The sequence below is a fragment of the Corvus moneduloides genome, chromosome 2 (genome assembly GCF_009650955.1).
Source record: "Corvus moneduloides isolate bCorMon1 chromosome 2, bCorMon1.pri, whole genome shotgun sequence".
NCBI lineage: Eukaryota > Metazoa > Chordata > Aves > Passeriformes > Corvidae > Corvus > Corvus moneduloides.
The window spans coordinates 68647869-68665062 of record NC_045477.1 but is presented as its reverse complement, the minus strand read 5'-3'; the positions used below and the strand labels follow the sequence as shown (position 1 = coordinate 68665062).

The 17194-nt window shown below is 42.7% G+C and overlaps 1 protein-coding gene across 4 annotated transcripts in view; it reads left to right on the top strand.

Annotated features, from left to right (window-relative positions):
* The first annotated feature begins 474 nt into the window (after window positions 1-474).
* Window positions 475-17194, top strand: part of TBC1D4 (TBC1 domain family member 4) — a 97397-nt gene continuing 80677 nt past the window's right edge. For 2 of the 4 annotated variants that reach the window (XM_032099960.1, XM_032099959.1), the window contains exon 1: window positions 477-1469. In XM_032099960.1, the coding sequence (XP_031955851.1) occupies window positions 999-1469 (471 nt within the window). In that variant the 5' untranslated portion in view covers window positions 477-998. Of the gene's footprint in view, window positions 1470-17194 lie in introns of all 4 variants that reach the window. The other 2 variants (XM_032099958.1, XM_032099962.1) reach the window with 2 other exon arrangements.

The window sequence follows — 17194 nt, the reverse complement described above, 5'->3', positions numbered from 1 at the left end:
AACTGGTAATTACCAAAAGGCTACGGATGCTGTATGGCTGGCAAAGCTTTGTCCAGCTACTTTCTCAGGTAGAGGAGACTAGTTACTAACATCTACAGTAGGTGGCGGATTTGTCGTAGACAAGAAATGTTATCGCGATAGCGATGCGGACACCCCTCCCCCCCCGTTAAAAGCTCAAGCAGGAAACAGAAGCTTAGGGAAAAAGGAAAATTAAAATCAGCCGTAACGAAACTCTTGACTAGGCAGTGCAGGGGGACGCTGCTGTGCACGGCCGCGGTACGGCTGGTTCTGCTCGCGGAGGAGAACCAGCCGGGGGAGGGGCGGCCGTGGCAGCGAAGCCGCCGCGGGCGGGGGTGCCCCGGCCGCGGGCTCCTTGCCGGGAGCGTTCTCACCAGCGACTCTCCGACTCGTCAGAATCAAAACCAACTCAGAGAGCGCTTGGGAGCTTCTGCAAACGGGGCGGGGGGGGGCGGACCCGGCAGCCTCCCCACCTCCTTCTCTCCGCCGCTCGGCGATCTTCCTCCCCTTGCAGACCTCCTTCCTCCTCTCTCTCCCTGCACGGCCCGCCACGCTGCGAGCCGCAGGCAAAGCCCAGCGCCCGCGGCCGCAGGGAGGCCGGCAGCACTCGGCAGAACGGGGAGCGGAGCGGAGCGCAGCGCACGTTGTGTTTTCCTTTAGGGCCCGGCCCGGCGGAGCTGTCCCGCCCCTGGGCCGGGGGCGGTCGGGACGCGGAGCCAGCTTGGGGCGTATCCACGCCGCTCCTCCCCGGGGCGTTGAGGAGGAGGAGGAGGTAAAGGAGGAGTGGGGTATCTCGGCCGTCCTTCCCCGGCTCGCAGGCTGACCCCGCGCGGGCAGGCAGGAGGCGGCGCGGCGGTGGGGACGTGCCCGGCGGGATGTGCGCTTAGCGGCGGCCCCGGCCGAGCGCAGGCCCCGCCGGCTGCACCTGGCGCCGGGGGAAGCGGCCGCGGAGAGCCGCGTCCTGCGCCCTGACACCCGCCATGGAGAAGCGAGGGGAGGGCGAGCCGCTCTCCCACCCCCTGGAGCCCGAGCCCGAGCCGCAGCCGGCGCCGCCGGCGGAGAAGCGCTTCAGGCTGTGGTACGTGGGTTCGTCGTGCCTGGACAGGCGGACCACGCTGCCCATGCTGCCCTGGCTGGTGGCCGAGATCCGCCGCCGCAGCCAGCGGCAGGAGCCCGGCGGCGCCCCGGGCAGCGGGGTGCCGGCCCGCGAGGTGCTACTGCTGCTGGGCTGGCCCACGCTGCGCTGCGTGCCCGCCAGCCCCGGCCCCGCCGCCGGCCCCGGCAGCCCCGCGCCCGCCGTCTTCATCTTCGAGCACAAGGCGCAGCACATCGCCCGCTTCATCCACAACAGCCACGACCTCACCTACTTCGCCTACCTGATCAAGGCGCAGCCCGACAACCCCGACTCCCCCATGGCCTGCCACGTCTTCCGGGCCACCGACCCCAACCAGGCGAGTGGGGGCAGGGGGCGGGGGCGCTGCCCGGGATCTCCCCGTTTGGCTCCTCTCCTCGCCGGGCGGGACCCCAGGCACTGCGCTCCGCAGCCGCGGAGGGTCCGATCTGCTCGGGCGGGGCAGGGTGATGCCTGCGGGGCGCTACGGGACCGCAACCCCCGCACGCCCACCCGCGGCGTGGGGGGAGCCCGCCCGGGGCCGGCCGTGCCCACCGGGCTCGTCCCGGTCTGCCTCTCCAGCTCCGGCGGCTGCAGCGCCCTTGGGCTCCGCGGAAAGGGGGGGAGTGGGGGCACAGAGCCCCGCGTGGCCATGGGGTGCCTTGCCAGCCCCTGGCAGGCTGGGGGTACCAAGCTCTGCGGAACGCAGTGCAGGGCGAGATGGAGCCCCTTTCTTCCCGGTTCATCCTCCGTGGGGAGGCCTCGCATCCTGCAACAGCTCAATGGCAAGGGCACGGTTTGCTCCACGAGCAGAAAGCAGGATTTGTGTTAAAGCGTCCCAGCAGTGCTGTCAGCGTTGGACAGGGGTCGAATAGTGGAGGATGGTGCTTTGCCTCAGACCCCCGTGGTACAGAAACCATCGTTTGTGACCAGCGGGCCCTGTTGTGCTCACGGGTCACACTAAGGACACCTGGCCGTGCTCAGGCGCATGCAGTAGTGCTACAAAAAAGGCTAGGTTTGGGTGGGGACATTTTTGATAAAGTGCCAACTGGAAAAAAAGACCTAACAGTAAGATTATATTTTCCTGACTATCTAGCTGGCTTTGGCTCACACATCAAATATGCAGCAGACTTCTTTCTCTTCCCTGTTTAGAGTATGTGAGCAATAGTGGATGGACAAGTGGGTTGGATAATCAATTTAGCACAATGACAGCAAGAAAAAGGCCATTCGATAGCAGTCCTTTGGTTGAGTAAGTTAGAATACCTTCTCAGTTTTCATAAACTGGAGGAAAAACTCTTGCAATTAGAAGATAGCTGACTTACTGCGTGTACTGAACAGCTGCTCGGGTTTCTTTTGTTTGGGTTTTCTTAAGTGAGGTTGGTAGGAAGTATTAAGAAAACTACTGAAAAGTTTTCAGTATATTAACTTTAATTTATGGCAGCATACTGCCAGAGAGAACATGGAGGTGTTTAGGTTGCATTCATAGCTGTGGCTTAAGGACAGGTTTAGGACAGGCAGTATCCCAAGTGGAGATAACTGTGCATAACTTGTTGGCAACTGCTATGGGTTGTGCTCTGCCAGGAGAGCACGAAGCAAGAGCATGGAGGGGATCATATCTGTCAAGGAAGGAGCTTGAATGTCCTTTTAGGAGTTTGGCAGTATGGACTGAGGCAAACTAAGGTTCCTGCTGTTGGCAGAAGATGCTGAATCAAATTTATTTCTGGGGTAGGTCTGTACTGGTACTGTGAGTTTGTAAACCAATCTTGCTTTAAGATAGTGAATCCCTAGTACTCTAGTGAATGTGCAAGCTACTACATACATTTACTTTTGGAAGGCTGTTTCTGACTAAAGCTTTATCTGTATGTCTTTCCTTCTTTCCTCATGGGGAAAGTGCCCATGTGCATTGAATTAAATCAAACTGATTCTGTAGGTAAAGTCTTCCTATTGAAAGAAGTTGTTAGTGTGAGCATATCTTGTTCAGTCTTTAGCTATACCTGTCAAGATTTTTTTAACTTCGTTATCATTAATAAAGAATATATCCCTCCCAGTTGCGTTACTCAGTGCATGACTTTGAACTACAGTGAGGGTAGTAAATGCAGAGCTAGCGATGTGATTCACAAGTGTCTGACAAACAGGTTTTTTTTAAGGTACCAAAAGGAAAAGAGGTGGATTTTTTTCCCTCTTCCGAGTTTTGTTATCAATTTGTCAAGGCTTGGTTGGCTAAGCCTGTCCAGGTATCTGGCTGTTGGTCTGTGCTAAAGCTTGATCCTGAGCAGGTGAAGTCAAGCTGCAGGTTACTAGCTCTAAAAATCTTCTTTCAAAGCTCTTAATTGTTTATTATAGAATTGATGCTGTCCTTGCATGCTTTCAAGATTTTTACACACTTGTGTTTCGTAGTGGTTATATGAGCCTCATGTTGTGTATTAGCTTAGAAAGTATTTTTCACAGCTGTTATTTTAAGACGACCTCATTTTCCATCTTAGGCTACAGTGACTTTCAGCCAACCTAAGCTGGCACAGCTACTGAGAAAAGTGATCCTGTCCTCTTCAAGCCACAACCCCTTGTTTCTTCCTCTCAATTTTGTCCTCATGGCAGCACAACTGTTTGTGCAGCCATACAGCAAACAGGATCAGGGAATTGACTGGTGTTAAGCTTGCTTTTCCCTTACCTTCTCTGGAGTATTTCCAAACCACTTCCCTCATTTGCTTTACTATGCAACCCTAATAACTATTTACATCAAGACAGATGGGTTGGAGGCACGAGGTATCAATGAGTGGCCAAGAAGGGGAAGGGTCAGATAGCCTTTCCAGAAGTTCTAGAGAAGATCATTTCCAGAGACGTTGTAGATACTCCATCCCTGGAATTGTTCAAGGTTGGATGGGCTTTGAGCAACCTGGTCTAGTGGAAGGTGTTCCCTGGCAGTGGGGGTGGAATTAGCTGGTCTTTAAGACCCCTTCCAAGCCAAACCATTCTATGATCCTGTGAAGTTATGCTGACTTCAGAGTAGCCAGAGATGACTGCAAAGCCATGGTATTGTCAATTTTGGCAGTATTAGGTTTAGCAGCACACTAAGTAACTCTGGAATGAAGGAAGGGTACAGGAGATGTCTTGTGGTTTCTGAGTTAGAGGACAGCTAGCCATAATTTTAAATGGTGGATGTTAATTATAAAAGTGAGAGGTTAATGATTGACTTTCAAGGGACTAATGCTACCATGATAATTCAAAAAACAGTGCAGGTGAGAATGAAAGTTTTGGCTTCAAGCCTGTAGCTTTGTCCCACCAGCTGTACTGCACAATGTTTAGGGTGCACATGCATTCACTATGACCACAAAAAGGGCTGCTATTCATAGGAAAAAACACCGCCTCTTGCCATTCTCTGCAAATTTCTTTACCAGAAAGCCAATGCAATGTGTGCTCTGATGACGTCAGGTGGGAAGATAACATCATTTAGTATTATTTACTGTGACTAGAGAAAAATGAGAGAGTGAGCTAGTAGTATGAAACACCTTCATATTTTATTTGAAAGCTTGCAAATTTTAGTCAGAGCTGAAAAGTAGGAGCCGGTGGGGTGACTCCTGTTCTGGAGTAGTACTTTGGCAGAGTGTCAAACCCAGAGCTTGTCAGCATGGCAATGGATGCTGAGATGCTTTTACTGGAGGGGCAGTGTGGGTGTGTGCCTCTTTCTTTTGCTGTTCAATTACAAAGGGAGACATCTGAAGCCATCTGACTGGTGGAGATGGGAACAGAAATTTTTGCCCTTCCCCCCTGCCCCCCCCCCAGAACTTGTTACAGTGTTTGCTGCTTCTTGTAACTGCTCAAAGCAGTAGCCAGCTGGAGTAGATAAGGGTAGTTGTCTGTTCAGTGTTTCCTGGTAGCTTCTGAGTAGCAGCCAAAGATTTGTTAGTTTTGTGTTGCTGTCATTTGAGAATTATCAGATATGCACAGACTGTATGTAGACATCAGATGACAGCATTGTCTCATTTTATATTTGACAGATTTTCTTTACAATCCTGGGAACAGGTTTGGGTTTTTTTTAACCCAAAAGTTGGAGCTTATAAATATGGCAGGCATACCCTTCTTGCAGTCACAGAGAAAAGGCTGTTTAATTGGTATTTTCAAGCTCAACTTTAACACATTTTTACCATGAAATACCGATTTTTATTCTGTAAACCAGATTTTAATTGTGTGGAACAATCAATGCAGTTTGACAATTGCCTTGAGTTCCCTCTTCTCTGGGGGAGAGGCTTATGGTATGATCTCTTTCTGCACTTCTAAAATTGTTATTATCATGCTGATCTAGATTGCGTGTTTCCTGCTTGAAACATGAATAAGCCTGTTTTGAGAGGGCTTTTTTTAACCTGAACTGGCATCCTAAATCAAATTATACTATACTTGATTCTTATTAGTGAAAATGGTTGTTTCCTCCAGTTAAGTAAGAACTCATTTCATACATTTTGGTTTTCTCTTCTTAAACTTATAAGCATGATGAAAATGTTACAAGGTTTCAAAAGTAATCCAGGCTGGCTGTGAAAAAAACAAAATGTTCAGGTGGACAAACCTCAGCTGAATTTAGCTCTTGTGGGTATAATCTGTGGCTGTGTCTTTGTGCTACACCCATGTATTAAGGGTCTAGACTTTCTCAAGGTGAAGCAGCAATAATGGAGCCTTTTTAGTGACAGCGTAAAGCTGTGATAAGAACTGAAGAGACAGAAGGACAGAGACAAGAGCCAGAGACAGCTCACTTGTCAGAAACACTTGTCTATTCCAAGAATGTGTTTCTTTTCTGTTGGATAATGTGTTTCAGTAAAGCAAGGAGGTAAGACAATTGTTCTGGAAAAGCGAGGCAATCAGTACAAAGTCTAGTCAAAGGAGGCTTTTATGCTGTATTAATATCATGTTACATAAAGTTTCTTACTGGAGAATGTAAGTTAGAAATGTTTGAAGAACAAAGTTTGTCAAGTTTCCGTGTATTTCTGTTGTCCTTTGATTTTTATGTGATATAGGAGCATGAGCTGAATGGCAATAAAGTCATGGTGTACGAAGTACCTATATACAGCATTGCTGGAATTCATATTAAGGTATTGCACTGGTTGAGTTGTCTGATAGATGTGTTTTGAATAGGTATAACAGACATGACAAAATAGATACGCTCTAGGTTTTGAAGGATTCTGTAGGAAATGGGAGAGATAACATTTGGTTGATAGCACAATTTGGTTGCAGAGGAAAGATTTTCCATGAGAAAGATAGGTTGTCCCAGTTTTTACCAAGAAAACAAGTCTTGGAGGGACCAAAAAAAAAAAAGAAATGTTTTCCAAGTTTGTGGGGGTCAGAATTTCGTTCATGGGTTGAGAAACCGAAAAGGAATGACTCAGAACAAAGCATGGATGTTAAGGGCTAGCAATGAATGCAGAATTGTTTGGTGAGCAGCTTTATTGTCTCTAGCTTACATGGGCTATACAGCCTCAGATGAAAAGTCTTGCACTCCCTTTTTTTGAAAATGAAAGTTGAGAGCTTAAGGTTTCATTTTAATTTCCTTAATAGATTTGGCACTTTTTTTTTTTCCTGAAAATGGGAGTACCTGTCATTTTAGGCTTGTAAAGCTGTCTTTAAATTTTGAACATCTTGTCCATAATAGTTTTTTTCTACGTCACAAACAGAAGAAATAATAAAAACATTAAAATTGTTAAGTGTTTCTAAATGGTGGTATGTAGCCTTTTTATTCCTGGCTAATGTTTAGGAGAGGAAAGGGAATGGTTTTAAATACCCTAATCTGTTGTGTTTGTAGAAAGAATTAATTCATATTTCCTTTTGCAGTTCATGAAAACCACCCATTATTTGAGTAATAGAAGCAATGCCTCAGAGGACTGTATTTTAAAAAAGGCAAAATAAAATACATGAAATTATGTAAGGTCACTGAGAGTGGCTGTAGGTAAACAATGACCAGATAATAAGGCTGTCTTAAAGAAAGGAGCTTGTGTGTATCTGAGAATACCAAATCAAGGCTTCTCTTCTGATTATTTGTTTCTACAGGGTTTTTTTTGTTCTGTCTTTCAATGTAGGGGCAGTTTCTTTTAAAAATAATTAAATAGAAACCTGTCTTAAAAAAGGTTTGGCTAGCGTATGTGTGTCTTGGCAAGAAGGAGAGTCTGATTTTTAGGGGTGATGAAAATCTCAGACCAAAATGGTTGAAGGTGGTTATTTATAAAAGTGAATTCTAGAAAATATTTCATTTCTAAACAGTCATTACAAAATAGTGGAGTTCTTGATGCCTATCAATCTCTGCTCTTTGCTAGAGTTTGGTACAGCATTTGATGTGCACAGCTCACCATTCTTTGCATCTCTTCCATCGATCTTGCCCATTTAAAACTCCCTGGACATCTTGAGTTTCTCTGAGGTGAAGTGGCGAATGAATACTGCAGTGAGTTGGGAACAATTCAGAGATTTCTGTCTGGTCTGTAGATCATGCAGATTTTCAGCAGCATTGGCACAGTCCCCTCATGGTACCAGCTGTCCTCTGCCACTTGGTTTTGTTTCCATTGTGGTTTCAGATACTATTTCAAGACAAGAGGAAAAAAAAGGAGTTTATTTCCAATGTGGCTTTTGTCACTTGTCACATATGTGAATTGTGGCATCTTCCACCTTTGTGTTACATCCTGTTCTGAGGCACCTTTAGAGACCACAAGGAGGTAAAAATACCTACAAGACCTTTAAGGGTAAAAATCTACTTGTAGAGGTCATTAAATAATATGATGTTTCAGGGCTGCTGTAAACCAAATTTAAGGCAGCAAAGTGAAGTGATTTAATTTAGAAACAGGCTCTGTGCTTTCCTGCTCTGTATCGCCTGTAATATAGTATCTATCACCTAATTTTCTGACACTAGCAGATACATCAAGATCATATGCAGTTACATGGGTTCGGGTTCCAAAATAAAGTGGAGCATCACCAATGCAAGATAGCATATGATCATTTCACAAACAACTACATCGTCCCTGGAGAGGTCAAAGTATAAAAAGACAATACTGAATGTCACCGGCCAGGATAAAAATATGGAAGTGGTTACACCAGGGATGCATGAACTATGTGACTTCCTATTTTGTGATTTATTTTGGGTACCAGAGAGCATGCATAAGTTTTGGATATGTCTGTTTTCATCCATGAACATGTTGGGTTTTTTTACTCCTTTTTAGGTGTATTAATCAGGTGACATCTGGTAGATCAGTGAGTTGGACAAATAAATATTCTTGGTGGTCCTGTAGTTGTGAATTACTCTGGTATTTCAGTTTTCCTCCTGGCATTGGTCAAAGGTAAACCTGTTTGTGCTGGGTGGGTTTAGTTCTGATAGTGTATTTAAGACTGAAGAGAAAAGAACATAAAAACCCAAGCAAGCAAACAAAACCACATGCATTTGACTGAAAGGGCTCACCGTAGCCCTTGAGTTTTATATTTTTATAAAAGTTAACTGTGTATCTTGAAAAATCCATTGTTGTTATTCTGAATGCAGAATAATTATTTCTGTTATAATAACGGTCTGTTACTGTGAATGCAGTCATGCTCTACCAGCACAAAGCCCACGGTCTCAAGCCGCTCTCCCTTCCTTGCCTCTACCTCTCTGTAGCAGCCACTGCTTGAAATGAACAGCAACTGTGCCCCCCTGTTGGAGGCAAAGCCTACTTAAAGCCATCCCTCTTAAGTGAAATGGGCTGCTTAGCCCCCCTCCCCCTCTCCCTGCTGCAGGGAATTAGGATTTAGAGTGAGAAGTTAATTACTTGGTCCTCTTCTGGAGAGGGTGGTGCTGCCAGGATTTCCACTGCTCCCCTAGCAGACTCTTTCTGCACAAAAAAAAGGAAAAGCTTGGCACCAGCAAGACCATTAGGTATCGTTTTATCTTCCCAAGATCAAACTTGGTGTCTTGACTTCAGTTTCAGTGCTTAAACGTGGCTTTTCTGTCCTTTTGTGTGGTTTTAGTTGAGTCAACTGAACAAAAACCTTCAACATGTACTTCAAAGGCTGTCATAGCATGAAGTTCAGATAAGGTAGATGGAATATAGTAAATACATGTAAAACATGTCTTACATTTTATTTTTCTGTTCAGAGCCTCAAAAAGATGCCATGAGCTAATAATTGTGTAGTTGTGTTACAACTCCTTTCAGTTTGGATCATTTATAAGAGTGGCAAAATACTTCAGTTGAACCACTGCAAAAAAGAAAACTTTTTTTTCATTTTTAAATTTTTATTGGACTTCTAATGCTATTCAGAAACTCTGCTTGGTGCTTTGGAGGAATCGTATCTATTAAACCACATTATCTGAGTTTATAAGCTACTTGTAGTAGTGAGTTGTCTTCATCTCTGTTCAAATCAAGTTGCTTTCTAATGGAATCTATAATTTCCTTTTTTAAAATCATTTTATGTATTCTGAATTAGGCTTTTACGAAAAATATTTTCTAGAAATTTGGAAGGGTAATATGCTAAGGATTTTCTTGTTCTTCATCTCTGGAACTGCTGAAGATAGGTAGGATTGCATAGTATTGGGCACGTGGCACTTTTCTGAAGGATTAAATTAATTTAAAATGCAAACATGAGAGAGTGTTATTCAAAGCCAGTGTGAAAGACTTGTAGAAGCTGTTGGGTAAGATAAAACCAATACCATAAAAGTGTGGCCTTTTTCCAGCTCTACCATCCCTAGCTCTGCAGTTTTCCCTCTCCCATTACAGCTGACTTTAAGGGTGTATTTCAGGCATGAAGTTAATTTTTGTATGTTGATAAACCTTAACAAAGAGCTCGCTCTGTTAAAATGACTGGAGTTATGCTTTATTTCATTACTCTTCCTGGCAGGAACATGTAGCAGTATCTACATAGTGCTGTTTAGAGATCCCTGAAGCATTGAAAAACATGTTGAGGGAAGTCAGAATACTATCCTCCAGGGCATAGCAGTGACTGCCTTCCAGACTCTTTGTTATTTTGTTTTTCCTAGCAAGATAAATAAATATTTATTTTTTAGAATGCTGATGTTAAATATATTTCATGTACTATGTGACGCAGATATGGGTTTCCTGTTACGTTAATTCAGAAAAAGGGCAAAAAGCAGCAATGTCCCTGGTACTTTGGGAACAGTCAGTGGTCTGTGGGTTCTTAAGTGTTTCTGAAACAGTAAATATTCAGTAACAGAGCAGTGAAAGGCTAGGATGTGCAGTGCTAACTTGTTGAAGCATATTTTTATGTGCCTGCTCATAGTTTGTTTCTTGCTTTGGCTTGATTATTTCTCACAACTCCATCTCAAGTTACGGTAAGATTTCTAAATAAAAATAGAGTAGGCTAATATATATTTAACAGTGCTGTATTTGCCAGGGAGGAGCCATTTCTGCCCTTCAGCTTGCTTGCTGCTTGGCTGAAGGGCAGAAATGAAGCATCACACCAGCTCCAGCTAAACCCTGTGCTGAAAGCTGATGTTTGACCTTCAGGTGCTGTACAGATGCAAAGGTCTGCAATTCCTGCCTGCCCCAGCTCTGTCACAGTGTGCAAAATTATAGCTTTGGTAGTCTAAGGTGAAAAAATTAATTCCTGCTTTTGTGCAGATTAGAAGGTGGAGGGATTGTGTGTATGACCTGCTGCTGTACTTGGCAATGAAAATAAATACCAGGCTGCCCTCAGTGTCATGGTACTTCTGTGGCGATCTAAGCAGTTAGGTCACAAATTGCCAAACAGGCTACTGTAACTATGCTTTACAAAAACAAAAGAACAAGAACATATCTTAAGATCCCAAAATGCTGCTCTGATGTGCAGATCCCATAGCAACTGGTAAGACAGTTTTCTATGGAAAATATTGCTCTTTCTGTAAAATTTGGTTTAGGCTTGTGTACAAGGCTTGGTTTTTTTAGGGAGAACAATTTCAAACAAGTATGCCTTTTGTAGACAGTACTTCTGACCTGACTTTATGGTCATACTCAATGAGGGCCTCATTTTCTGTGCAGCACAACTGCAAACTTCAGCAGTACAAAAAATAACTTGTAAAGAGGATACACTTTTTTTTGTAAACCAACTACATTATAAATAGATGCAAGATGTTGGCTCTTCTTCAGCAGTAGTTTTTTGGGTGAACCATGCCAAAAGAAGATCAAGTGAGCCTTTCAGTAGGAGCAACGCACCATACTTTTATTTGAGTTATTCATGAAGAAACACACCCAGATTATCCATGGCATATGTGTGCATATATTCAGATTTAGCCTTGAGAAAATTTGCTGACCTAAACATGGAAGCAGAGTGGGAGCAAGGCAACATGATTAAAGCCAGCTCAGAAGGAGTGGGTTTACATCCTGGCACTGTGCCTTGGATTCCCTGTCTGCTTAGTGCTAGGGAGAACTAAAAATATCTGCAGTTTAGTGGGATAGTGTGAAGTTTACAAAATGAATCAGTTTCTTCCATATTGACCTTCTGTCTGCAGAAATCACCACAGAAGAAGGTGATATAAAAAAAAAATTATATAGAGCTATCAATCAATCTGTATGAATGCTGTGGAGTTTTTTAGGGAATTTTTTTCTCCTTTGTTCAATATGTATGTTGTTCTTAAAATATATAGCATTACAGCTGTGAGTGCGAGAAACATGGAGACCAGCCCAGACTGCTATGTTTGCTTGAGTTTTGTGTTTCTTTATGTAACCAAGTATTTTATTTCTGTATGATTGCTTACTGTTCTGCATTTTACTTAAAATCATAGTCTTGCTGGTTGTAGCTGTATGGGAATTTGAAAGAGAACTTCATGTTTAGTGAAAATTAGAGGTTAAAACCCATTTTTAACAATACCATCAGTAGTAAGCTGAACAGAAGCTTAGCTGTGGTGCCTTTTTATTTCTTATCTGAGTTTAAATTTTTAAGATTTGACAACCTATTTGATATGCTTCTGCCCTGAGTTCTCACATGACCACCAAAAAAGGTTAGATTTTGAGAAGACAATTTTTGTATTTCTGCAGCATAACAGAGTAGATGCTTTAGGATGTTACTTCTAGAAGTGTCAACCTCAGCAAGACAGGGATGTATACGTATATGCTGCTGTTCATTACCTATCAAGTAACAAATCTGCAAGACTCACATTATTATCTGGATTATCATAAGCTTTCCTATTATGCTAAGCTTGAAGTATCAAAATGAAACATTGGAGTGCTATTTCACTGTTTGCCAAGCCAGCCTGTAATACTGAAGATTCTTTTAGCTATTTAGTCCTGCTGTTATGCTTTGCAATTCTACTATTAGACTTTATACACGTAGTTTACCATCACCTGAAAAACTGGCAGAGTTCCACTAGCTTTGACACTCATGTTGCGGATTTTAAAATTCTTACCGTAGCTCTGTGGAAAGCTCAGAATGTTCTGTGGAGTCCCACAGGTTGTTGCTGTCCTTGTGGAGACACAGCACCCAGCCCTGTCCTGGGCTGCTTGGTTAGAAATAAAGAGTAGGCTTAATAGTGTCCTGTTACACAGGTCAGTGAATTCACTTGAGCATACTGCTGCCACGTGGGCTCCCCAGCCATGTTTCAGGGAGCAGTGTACACAAATTGTAATGGATCACTGCTCTTGGAAGGGCTGTTGTTATGCACCCACAAGAGCCCTGCATGAAACTATGCAGGGTCTGCTTCATGCTTTCATCCCTGGTTTAATTGCTTTGGGTTGGTTTCAGAGAGCTATTCAGTGAACAGCTTAAGACTCTGTCCAGAGAGCCCTGCTCTGAAATAGGATCCAAGGCACGCAAATCATTGTCAGAATTGCACAGTGTTTTCCTGTAGGATCACCAGCTGCTAGAAGATAATACTACTTCACTACTCTGTTACTGCTTTAAGTGTCATCCTACTAACAAATACAGCAGTCTCTTACTATTACTACGTCATAAAAGTAATACTCAAAGTTTTTTCTTCCTGTACTGTTCCTATTAAAATATGAAAATATCTTTTAGCTCAGTTGAATAAACAGGTGAGTAAGGATGTGACAGGTTTCTAATTCAGTATGGATTGCTATTGTCATTTGTAGACCTAAGGAAACAGCAGATCTACGTGCCAATAGAAGTTTGCGTGACTCTGGTATGTGCCTGGAGTGTTCTTTGGGAGCACACTTCTTGAAGGGATGTTTTCTCTAGTTAACCTGTGAGTTTTCTCTAGATCACCTGGGAGTGATCACAGTGTGGGTGGGATTGGGAACTGCACCATGAAGGTAATGGGGAATGTGGTACAGAAATCAGAGCTGCCCGCAGAACAGTAAAGAACACAGATCCCTTACTGATTGTTAACAGATGCATTACTTTTCAAATTTTTGGGCTTTTCCAGTCTTTTTACCATATGGGTATAGAAGTCCACTGCTTATTGTTTTCTTATGTTGTATCTGTTGCTCTTCTGTTTCTCTCAGCTCCTTGAAATTGTACCAATCCGGGATTATAATCTTTGGTTTTTGCAGGAGTTGTTGGTACTGCATGCAGTATTATCAGTCATGAAGAGTCATGATTCTGACCATAGGGGAAAAAGATAATAGTCCCTTTAACCCTATTACTTCCCACAGGTCACCGGCTCCAAATTAAAACTTGAAAGGAAAAAAAGCAGTCATTCATTATTTTGGTTACTTGCTGCCAGGAGCTGAGCTTTTCAGATACAGCTATCAGGTTTATAAAAATTTTAACTTTATTCCTGTTCATACTGCTTGTTCCAAGTTTCAAATTTTAGAAGTATCACCAAGACTAGTTTGGGGTTTTGTTGTTGTTGTTTGGGTTTTTTGTTTGTTTTTTGGTGGTTTTTTGGCTTTTTGGGTTTTTTTTTCTGTTTTCTTATATTGATATTAACAGGTTTTTTAAAATGTATGTTCTGGTAACAGCTGTTTATTGAATAGCAACTTAAACAGAAAATTTTATGTGAAAATGCATGATGTTCATTATCATTTTAATAGAGCTGTTCTGCTGGTCTAATGTTTTTACTTGCTCAAAGTTCCTTTGCATTTAAAGTTTAGTTTCACCTTCACACCCTTTTTTTAAAATACATGACCTGTCACAAATTTATTTTTAAGTCATACTGCCAATGGCCGATGAGCAGTGAAAGCTAGTCTCCTTGGTAACCAACACAGTTGTATTGTGTTTCAGAAGGAAGGTATGAGTAACGAAAGATCCTCAAACAAATAAAAACCCCAGCCACTACTATAGAGGGAAAGTATGCTGTGCTATATGGTAAAAGGCTGCAGTATTAGCAAAGTAACTCCTGGAGCCTAATATGAACAGCTGAGTCATTTATAGCTGCTAGTGAGACAAATTGCTGCTGAAGGGTGCTTGTTATTGCATGGCTGCTGCTACAGCTGGTGGATTGCCTGGTTAAGAGCAAAGTAAACTTGAACCCGGTAAAAACTGCTGTGAAAAGTACACTCCAGATAAGCATACTTTAATCTCTGTAACATTTGATTGGTTCAACAGCATTTTCTAGTGCCTCAGGTTTTCAAATGTGCAGACCTACTTATGACATTGACATAACTATAAATTTCTAATTTATTCTTCTCTGTCAGTCTCCTAGTAATAGTAGCAGAGAACACATTCTTTTTTACTGTTAATACAGGTAGGGTTCATATATCAAAATATAATGTTGATATCTGTCCTTGGGAATCTCCTGAATATTGCTTTTCTGCTTCTTAATGCAGTACTAGGCTGCTATTGTAGGTCACTATGCTGATGGTCATGTCTATGTAATGAGGTTTGAATGTGTTTAATATGAGCCTCAGAGTATGCAACTACGTAAAATTAATCTGCTCAAAAATTTCTATTCACTTTGTTATCTTTGAACATCATGTCCTTTGGAAGATTGTTTTGACAGATTAGTTAATTAATTTTAAGGCAAGGAGCGCTTCTACCTTCCTTAATCTTGACTTTGCCTCCCAGCTGCCTTTTACAAGCAAGCAGACTTAAAACTGAGCATCAAGAATAATTGCAAGCCCCAAGCCCTGCCCTAGTGCACTGTGGCAAAGGGTGAGTAGGTAAAGTTCTTAACAATCCTTCAGTTGTCTCACTGATCTTAAAGAAGCTAGCAAATTGATGTGACTTGAAACTATACATTACAAAATTTCAGAGTGCCATTTCGGAGAGGACAGCAACATAGGTTAAAACAAAAGGCAAAAGCCGGGCAATTCCCCTGCTCCATGGGGGAATAGTAGTGCTTCCATGGGAGTCTGCTGGAGGAGTGATTAGTGGCCACTCATATGAAAGGCAAGCTTTTAGTGTCCTGTATGATAATCAGGCTCCTGAATAATTAACCAGTGACTCTGACAGATACACTCCTTCTGTTTCTTGAATCATGCTATTTCTAACACCAAACACAGTTAGTTGCCGGTTTGCTTACAGATGTAGCACTACAGCTACAAGTTTACAGTTTAAGTCAGTATCTGAATACCTTCCTGGGCATCATACCTCCTGTTATCCATGTTACCACTTGTCTGCATAGTTTGAATAACATGAAGGAAAAAACCCCAAACACAGTAGTAATTTTTTCAAGCATATTACATCTAGGCACTCACAGATTCGAGTCCCACAGAGAACCAGAGACATGCCCCCTGTCTTTTGACCAGGTAGCTCAGAGTGCTCCGATAGTTCTTTGTTACCCAGTAGCTTCTTTCTGTCAACCTGGATGGTCTCAGCCAGAATGCATCAGTGCACACCTCTTGCTTGAGCCTCCAGAGTATAAACTAACAGATGGTGTTGGCTAAGGAACGAGGGGACATTAACTGCATCAAAATTGCTCATTAAAAGATGCTGTTGCCTGAAAATGTTTTTGAATAGCTCAAGCATGGAAATTCCATTCATAAAAGCATTATTTCTTTGTGCCTCAGAAATAGGTTGGAAATAAATTGATATGATTGGATTAGATGTAGGTTGTTTTAGAGATGAGTAAATTAAAAAAAAAAAAGGTGCTAATAGAGGTGGGTTGGCTTTATGTGCAGAATGCTTATTAGGACTATAAACAAGGTCAGTTATTTTCAAGAATAGATTTGAGTCACTGGCAATTTTTAATAGTCCAGATTAATAAAAATGCCTATTTCATGTGTTTGGGGAGCTCTAATGCTTGTGTATTTCTCCAGCTTTTCAGTGAAGGATGATTGTGTCTCAGTACAATTTCCCTGCAGCTTCCACCATAATTACATTTTCTCAAGCATAAGTGGCTTTTACTTTGCTGTTTCAGAGTCTAAGTATCTAATGTTTATGTGTTGCATCTTTCACTGTGTATCCCAAGAATTCCCACACTCAGTAGTATAAAGCAAAAACATCCATGCCTCGCAAAAAAAGATACATGGGAACACTTAGACCTTGTAAAGTAGTTTGGATGTGATCAAGCATAAGTGAATTTTTTGTAGCTGGTTCTGCAGTTTCACATAAAGGCGTCTGCAGCTATGGTGCTGATGGCTGCTTTGAACAACACAAGTCCTATTTCAGCAAACGTCAACCTCCTGTTTGTGGGCCAGATCATCTTTAAATGTCCGGCTCGCTCTCTATTGCATAGATAAGTTCCTTTCCTTCTAGATCCCCTGCTGAGAACATGGGATCATAGCTATAATTTCTAATAAAGTACCTTACTTCAGGTTGTTTCCCAGCTTGTAAACAACCTTTGTGACCTTGCAGTCATGCCGCCGCCTTGTGAGCTGCAGTTCCTGGTTGAACACAATTGCCCAGTGTTACAGCTGGGCTGGCACAAAAATGCCAGTTCTTGCACAGAACTACATTATTCTGCTGATTTTACATGCTTAAAAACTTAGAAGTGATGATTCTTTCCAAGCTGATTTCTAAAGGCATGGGCCTTTCAGGTGTTCTTGGACAACTCTGGCTGACTTCAGGGACTTGGCTCATGTAGAAATTTTCCTGAAATTGGCTGCAAGCCCAAAATTTGACTGGGAAGGTTAATCTGAAGAGTGCTATGGTTAGGTCTTGTTTCCAGATGAAACCTTGTTTGTAAATTTTGATTTTTACCAAGGCAAATGTTCTTTCATTTATTCATGAGCTGGTTTGAAATGTGCTTTAGTAGAAAAGTGTGTAGGATGTCACCTATCCTCTTCCAGCAGGCATACT